This window comes from Cyprinodon variegatus, unplaced genomic scaffold (genome assembly GCF_000732505.1).
Source record: "Cyprinodon variegatus isolate N-32 unplaced genomic scaffold, C_variegatus-1.0 Scaffold703, whole genome shotgun sequence".
NCBI lineage: Eukaryota > Metazoa > Chordata > Actinopteri > Cyprinodontiformes > Cyprinodontidae > Cyprinodon > Cyprinodon variegatus.
In genome coordinates, this window is record NW_015151156.1 from 260,661 (window position 1) to 269,073 (window position 8,413).

Below are 8,413 nucleotides of genomic sequence, written 5' to 3' on the forward strand. Positions count from 1 at the left end.
TTACAAAAATAAGAGCATTCACTTGAGCATACAAATTTCCCAGATGAGTCTATTTTAGAGGGGTCCGTTTGCCCTTAAAAAAGCTAATCCTGCCTAGTTCAATACATACCTTAAGAATCACGTAACTGTTGACAGCTAAACTGCTTTAGTAAAATTAAATGAAGTATTCGTTTGAATTAGTCATACAAAAAAAAAAGTTGCATACCCAAATGTAAAAGCATATGACTAAGGAACTGTAAGCCCAAATTACAAGTTTGATACATCATTAGAAAGTTAACACCTTATAGTTTCTGAAAATATAAACCGTGTGACTAAAACACAGCCTAAACAGCATCCGTTCAAACATGACTTAAAGTTGTTTTTTTCTTTTCGAAAACAATAGATCTTTTTTGAGCAGCAGTAACAAAGATATGCTTGATAATAGGCATGGGCCACTGTTTTACATTTATCCTGCATTATGTCAACAACAACAGCAGAAAATGTCAGACCTCTGTGTATAACATTTCTGGAGATATGGGACTTTTAACTTCTTTTAACATCAGCGTCTCCAAACCTCTCCAAAATATGCCAAATTATTCCAAATTGTGCTTATTGCTTTTACACAACAAAATTACACTGGAGCATTTCAATGTCCACAAAACATTTTTGAAGCAAACATTTTTTCATTTTTCTATTTTTCCATCTTACCAAATTTGGTAAGAGTTTGATTTAACTCCATTAGTTATGAAACAATCCCATTATGTGATATGTCAGGGCTTTTACTGCTCCTATGATTGGATAAATCACCAAGTGACATGTGCCTCTATGTCCAGCTTTTAGCCAATCAGCTCCAACTGTACTGAATGTCCCTCCTTTTCCCCAAAACCTTACCAGATTTTAAATTTTATTGACATTTTTCTGACATGGGAGCTGGCTCAGAGCTTATCTGACAGGCTGTGTGTTTCCTGGACGGGGCCGCCTGTGGAGCTGGTTGACAGTTGCCTTTTGTATCTCTGCTTCTTTCTGTATCTCTGCCTTTGTCTCCTTGAACCCCAGTCGGCCTCGGCAGATGGCCGCTCACACTGAGCCTGGTTCTGCTGGAGGTTCCTTCCTGTTAAAAGGAAGTTTTTCCTCTGCACTGTCGCTACAAGCATACTTTGTGTGAGGGATTGCCTTTGAGTCAATGAATTGATGCAATCAACTGGTTTTACTTAGATAGAAAACTTTGAAACATTTTGACCGTATTATCTGGTTTAACTGTTCCTGTAAAATACCTTGAGATGACATTTTTTGTAAATTGGCTCCTTATAAATAAACTGAATTGAATTAAAAGGACAATAGCTAGGCTAACTACCACATATTTCCTTTAACCTTTTGGTAACAGAATGTTAGCTTAGCGGTAAATTATGTGTTCTATGTAATAAAAAGTTCCAAAATAAGATTCATGTTAAAAATAATAAAAAGCCATACTTTGCTAGTAGAGGCCAGTTACAAGCCAAATCAAAACTACTATGGTCAAATGATATTATTATCCAACCTAATTTCTAGGTTTAAAAGTTTAGAATAACCAAGAAATTAGTACAGTATAAACTATAATATTTCAGATTTAGAAGCTAAAGTAAAAGTACTAATAATATGAATACTATACTAAAAGTACAAAAAAAAAAAAATAATCTACCGTATACGACCAATCAAAATCAAAATTTTGTTTTCCAATCCTATTAAACATCAGTACCCCAGAAATATTCAGCATACATGATTAGCTAAAATATGCAATCACTTCGGTAACTGATGTTTAAAAGGATAGGTTAAAAAATAAACATGGATACGGTAACTATTTTATCGTTATATAATTTTAACTGGGCTGTTCAGTGGCGCAGTGGGTAGCACTGCTGCCTTGCAGCAAGAAGGTTCTGGGTTTGATTCCTGGCCAGGGGTCTTTCTGCATGGATAAAGTTTGCATGTTCTCTTTTAGCATGCGTGGGTTCTCTCTGGGTACTCCAGCCTCCTCCCACAGTCCAAAAACATGACTGTTAGGTTACCTGGCTTCTCTAAATTCTCCTTAGGTGTGAGTGTGTGCATTAATGGTTGTTTGTCCTGTTTGTCTCTGTGTTGCCCTGCGATGGACTGGCGACCTGTCCAGGGTGTACCCCGCCTCTTGCCCATAGACAGCTGGAGATAGGCACCAGCACCCCTCTTGACCCCGCTTGGGATTAAGTGTGTAAGAAAATGGATGGATGGATGGATAATTTCAACTGCATTTCAACGATTGGAACTGGATACTGATCATTTATCTGTCAGGAATCTGTAAAACCAGCATTCAGTTTTTTTTTTCAGTCTCTGAGGGAGTCACTCTGTCTTCTTTCAAGACTTGTCTTGAAACTTGCCATTTTAATAAAGCTTACAGTGACTAACTATCCTGAGCTGTCTACTGCTATAAACTGCAGAGGACAATGACCACCTCACTCTCCAGTCTTCTGTTACTCTTTTGCATTTTCTGCTGTAATTTCCACTCCTAGCTTTCTTTATATATTCTCTGCATAGATGCCACATTTGGAATGACATTCTGCTTTGCTGTAACACCTTTCTGGAGTGGGCCATAGGCAGAGCTTCTGGTGCCAGAAACTAAAGTTGATTTTGGGGGTGAGTTGCACTTTAATTTTATCCCACTGTAATGGCCAGAAAACAGAAGACCCAGAATTTAACCAGATGCAACAAGTGGCGTTTAAAGAGTTTAATAATATATGAAAATGCTGCAGGTCTGGAGGGATTCACCAGAGTCAGCAACCGGAACTTCTGGTAGGAGATTGAAAAGGGCGCAGAAACAGAGGACGATGTTTCGAATGTTGAATACTGGTTCACTAACCTTCTAGGAGTTTGGGCACAAACTTGAGAGTTTCCGAAGAAGCCGGTTGTTGTGTGACACTGAAGATTCCAGAATCTGTCCAGATAGGTTAGGAGGAATTCTTCTTTGACAGTTAACCGTTGGTCCAGGGGAATGCACAGGGACAGATCCGTGAGAGCAGAGAAAGGCAGAATGATCAAGGGGACACTGATCAGAGAGTAGAGTGAAAGCCAGGTGATCCAAGCTTCAGAGACAAACCAGAGGGATCCAGGAATCCAGATAGGATTCAGAAAGGGTTTAGGCAGGCTCAAAGAATAGGCGGCAGAATCAGGTCAGAATCAGGCAGGAAGACAGGCTACAGAAATGCTGAACTAAAACCACTGATCGCCCGAAATTATCTCCAACTAGTGACTGGTCTAAGAGCTGATTATAGTCAGGTAAGTTGGTGAAGATTATCCTTCATCCAGGCAACAGTCACTGTCAGGTAAGCATATTAATCTGAAGGAGGCTGCTTGGAAACAGGCCAGAGTTGACAGGTATGTTGAATCCTGAATCAGACCAGCACTATTGCCAGGAATCATCACACCTACTGATGATGCATTTGCTTCCGTCTGTCAGTAAAGATATCTCTCTCCTAGACATGGGTATAGACTTAAAAACTGGCTAAGATCTTAAATGGAAAGGTATGTTTGACTCCCAAAGCCATTAAATGAGCTTCTATTGAACCTTCAAGTCAGACAGACTGAGCAGCTAAAGCAAGATATAATTTATTATTAAATTATTACTATTATTAAAACAGGGACATTTCACAGTCCAGAGAGGAACCAGTGTAAAATGTTGGTTCAGTTGTAACCATGTCTTTCCAATAGCTTAATTGCTAGCTTAAACTAAGTCCAAAGGAGTAAAAACCCCAAAGTCTTATACAAATAAACACTTCCACAAATTAAATTAGTTTTATTCAACATAAGATTTCTCTTCCACATCTCCGAGGTCAATGTTTGTTTCAAATGGACAGGGTCTGGTTCACTATTGATGGTAGGATAGAGTGAGACATAAATAGATGGACTGGTGCCTATGTGCTGCAGTACAGGCATTGCTCTGACCTGTCATGATGAAGAAAGAGTCCCGTTAAACAGCATCAAATATGATTTTCCAGTCTGTCAACATTACAGCTAATGAGATATGGATCTTGACTGAAATGAGCTTTCTCCGGATATTTGCTAGACTCATCCTTAAGGCATCAGAGATGTAAGAATGATAAATTTTATTGGTCGTTCTTAACATACACTGCAATAAAATTCATCCCTTGAATGTTAACCGTCCCTTATGGAACAGTGGGCAACTTGCAGCAGCATCCAGAGAGCAATCTGGGGAAAAAGGTTTTGCTCAGGAAGCCACAGTATCAGACTGTGGGGTTTGAACAGGGTACATAAAGCCTTCTTGGTTTATTATAAGAACTAAGTTCATTTGAATTTTAATAACATTCAATAATTTAATCTAGAAATTTCGATTTTTTTTTTAATTATTTAATTTGACCTTTCATTACTGTGCTTTTTATAATTTCACAGAATATCCCATATTTAAATCATGTATGAGATAATAAATATTGGCAATTTTTAAATATTTAATCATTAAGTTTAGCATTTTGGATTTACTGATGGGACATTTAAATATTCAGTTGTGCATTTTATAATTTCATGTCTAATTTTAAATCATGTATTAGATTAATTAATAAATACATTTTTAATAACATTAAATTATGTCATTTACAATTTTAAATATTTTTAATTACGTAATGAGACATTCTATTATTGTGCAGTTTATCAGTTCATGGTATATCGAATATTTAAATCATGCATTAGATAAATGACAGCATATTTTAAATAATATTTAATCACTTAACTTAGAAGTTTACATGTGTAATTTATTATCCAATGAGACATTAATAATTAATTTAACTGTGCAGTTTATAAGTTCATTGTATACCTAATATTTAAATCATATTTTAGATAAATGCATAAATGTTGAATTAACATATTTAATGGGACATTCATTTATTTCATGGGACATTTACATTTATGTATTACATTAAGATGGTTTTTTCCTTCATATACTACAGGAATCACATCATAATAAATAGAGATACCACTGTGATACTCTTGGGGTCCTGAAACCCACTTTGGGAACCCCTGCACTTGGCCACTAAATGTTAGGTTCCTATGAGCTTCCCATCAACTACCAAGTGTCATTTTGCACCTTCATCACACATGAGATGCCTAATGCTAAATTGGTCAAGTAAGATAGGGTTAAAGGACTTTGGCTTTGGATACCAATAACACCAAGGCAAGGCTTCTGAATAGACCAGGTTCAAGGTGAGGTGTAGCATCATGGACCAGATGAGGCTACAGCAGGTTGATTGATAGAAAACTGCAGAAATGATCAAGTGAGAAACTTCATCATAATGAGTGAGCCAAGAGCTGGTGCTCCACACCAAATGGGGCCAGTTATGGGGCCAGTTGAGGTGGTTTGGGAATCTGATCAGGGTGTTTCGGAGTCTCTCTTTTGATTTTTTTTCCTGAAAACATTATACTGGGAGGGACCCGAGGGCAGATCCAGAACACACAGGAGGGTCTTCATATCCCTCCTGGCCTGGGAGTGTTTTCTGAACACTCAAAAGAAACTGGAGAACGTTGCCGAGTAGAGAGGACTGAGTTTTTCTCCTGTCCCTGGAACTTTGGCTACTGGAGTTTGTAAAAGATAAAGAGAAGATAAATTAGATAGAGATCTCTCTCATCAACGACTGATTAAATTAATGTATGTTTGACTCACAAAGCCATTAAAGGAGCTTCTATTGAACCTTCAAGTCAGACAGACTGAGCAGCTAAAGCAATATATAATTTATTATTAAATTATTACTATATTACTATTATTAAAACAGGGACATTTCACAGTCCAGAGAGGAACCAGTGTAAAATGTTGGTTCAGTTGTAACCATGTCTTTCCAATAGCTTAATTCCTAGCTTAAACTAAGTCCAAAGTAGTAAAAACCCCAAAGTCTTATACAAATAAACACTTCCACAAATTAAATTAGTTTTATTCAACATAAGATTTCTCTTCCACATCTCCGAGGTCAATGTTTGTTTCAAATGGACAGGGTCTGGTTCACTATTGATGGTAGGATAGAGTGAGACATAAATAGATGGACTGGTGCCTATGTGCTGCAGTACAGGCAGTACAGGGCCCAAAAGTGATCAGTGCCCCTGCAGAGCTAGTCCCCAGTCCCTTTTATGGCCCCTATACCACAGACATAATACAAAGTAAGGTAAATAGCAGTAGAGAGAAGGCAGCAACTGGCCGTGTCTGCACCTGAGAGAGGACCAAGAAATAGTGCTTTTAAGGCACATTAAAGCAGCTTTTTCAGTAGCCACCTTAAAACCTCTCAATCCTGTCTCCTTGACTTTGATGGATGTGTGACAGGTTAAATTAATTCATAGTCTGATCCAGGGGAGGGACATTAATTGATTTCTTAAATAATGAAATAATCTTCACTTAAAGATTAAAGTCAGAATTCTGAGATTAAAGTCAGAATTCTGACTTTAATCTCAGAATTCTGAGGAAAAAAGTCAGAATTCTGATATTAAAGTCAGAGTTCTGAGAAAAAAGTCTGAATCCTGAGAAAAGTCTGAATTCTGAGGAAAAAGTCAGAATTCTGAAATTAAAGTCAGAATTCTGAGAAAAAAGTCAGAATTCTGAGGAAAAAGTCAGAATTCTGGAATTAAAGTCGGAATTCTGAGAAAAAAGTTCAGAATTCTGAGAAAAAAGTCAAAATTCTGAGAAAATAGCCAGAATTCTAAATTTAAAGTCGGATTAAAGTCTAGGATTAAAGTCAGAATTCTGAGAAAAAAGTTAATGTTTTTGTTTCTATAAATTTAAGTTACATTTTATTTCAGTTTAGTATGGGAAAAAAAAGTCAGAATTCTGATTTTTTTTCTCAGAATTCTGACTTTAATCTCAATTCTGAGTTTTTCTCAGAATTCTGACATTTTTGTTTATTTAATTCCGTCAGAATTCTGAAATTAAAGTCAGAATTCTGACTTTTTTCCCATACTAAGCTGAAATAAAATTTAAAAGTCAGTTAACTCTTTCTTTTTTTTCAGTGGCCCTAATCTTCTTCCGTATCTTCCGTACTTCACCCTCCATACACCACCGTAAATGTGGTCTTGAACCGTCTCTGAACTAAAGAAGATTTGTAAACACAAGCTGAAAAGTAACTTTGGTTACAGAGTGGGTGGTCTGTCGTTACAGACAGAAATAGAGAACAGAGTGAGCGGTCTGTAGTTTCCCTCTTCTCTGACAGCAGGGCGGAGTGTGTGCATGAGTGAGAGCAGGAGGAGGAAGAGGAGGAGGAGGAAGAGGAGAGGAGGGGCGCCTCGCGGGGTCTGTGCGCAGCGCAGAGTTTCGGGTTTACCTCGCTGACTGGGCGGTGGGTGTGGACGGTGGACGGTGTTCAGGAACTGAACCTTACCGGGAGGAGGGGGGGGCCGGCGGATCACCAGGAGCTGGAAACCGGCAAAGCATCGACATGGAGCTGGAGAACATCGTCGCCAACACCGTGCTGCTCAAAGCACGAGAAGGTAAGGATGGAGGTGTCTGGGGTGACAGCTCTGCTGTGTGGAGGTATACAGCACCTGGGATGCCCCACACAGCAGTTCAAGCACTTCCTCATCGTCAAAGCTGGGCTTGATATAAAGAGGATGTGATGCATTTACTGACCGATAAACTCTTTAGGAGCAGTGCGTCCTGTTGCGCGCAGGAAACTGTCAATAACGCAGTATTATGGTGAACTGAACACTGAAGTAATAATGCAGGGCGAAGCAGTCCGGAAGGCGCTGCAGCTGTGAACCGTGTCTGCAGAGGCGCATTTTTTCCTTTCCTCTCGCTGCAGCATCGTCCTGTAGTTTGTGAAACAGGATGTTGAGGCAGAGCAGCTGTTGCGCTGCGACTTTTCTCTCTGATTTGGTTTGAATGAAAAGGGCTCCTTTGCATATACAGCCCCAAAGAATTAGACCAAAGTATTTTAAGTTAAGGAACAGAGTTAAAAATAGTTTAACTCACCTATAACAGCCCATGGATTCATAACAGACTCCCTGACTTATTTCAACAAATAAAAAAGAAATCTATAAAAAGAAAAAAAACTTTCTTTTACACAAGAACAATACAATTTTTTTCATGCACAAATGTTTTATAAAATCATGTGGAAGATGAAATGACTGATGAAGCTGGCTGTTCATTGGCTGGTGTGGTCACCGATGCTTCTGACTTCAGGTAATGCTTTTCACACTGTTAAATTGCATTGATGGAGAGCTGAGTGAAGGGAAAGATGTTTATCAGGAAATATCAATCAAGACATTTGCAAGTTTTGGACCGTGGCTGAAGGCTCTGTCATGGAAATACAACAGCAGAGATTTCTATCCCGGGCGAAGGAGACAACCACTGACCGTTGCTCAGAGGTTCAAGTGTGCATTTTTCGGGTCTCTGGGCCTTAAACATCAGACTTTTTCCTTCTACTTGACTTTCCCTTAATGTGCA

The 8,413-nt window shown here is 38.5% G+C and overlaps 1 protein-coding gene across 1 annotated transcript in view; it reads left to right on the plus strand.

The window, feature by feature from the left end:
- Positions 1 to 7,260: 7,260 nt before the first annotated feature.
- The window catches only part of grk6 (G protein-coupled receptor kinase 6), a 60,858-nt gene continuing 59,705 nt past the window's right edge, over positions 7,261 to 8,413 (plus strand). The window contains exon 1 of the mRNA XM_015394680.1: positions 7,261 to 7,458. Within this exon, the coding sequence (XP_015250166.1) occupies positions 7,407 to 7,458 (52 nt within the window). The 5' untranslated portion in view covers positions 7,261 to 7,406. The remainder of the gene's footprint in view (positions 7,459 to 8,413) is intronic.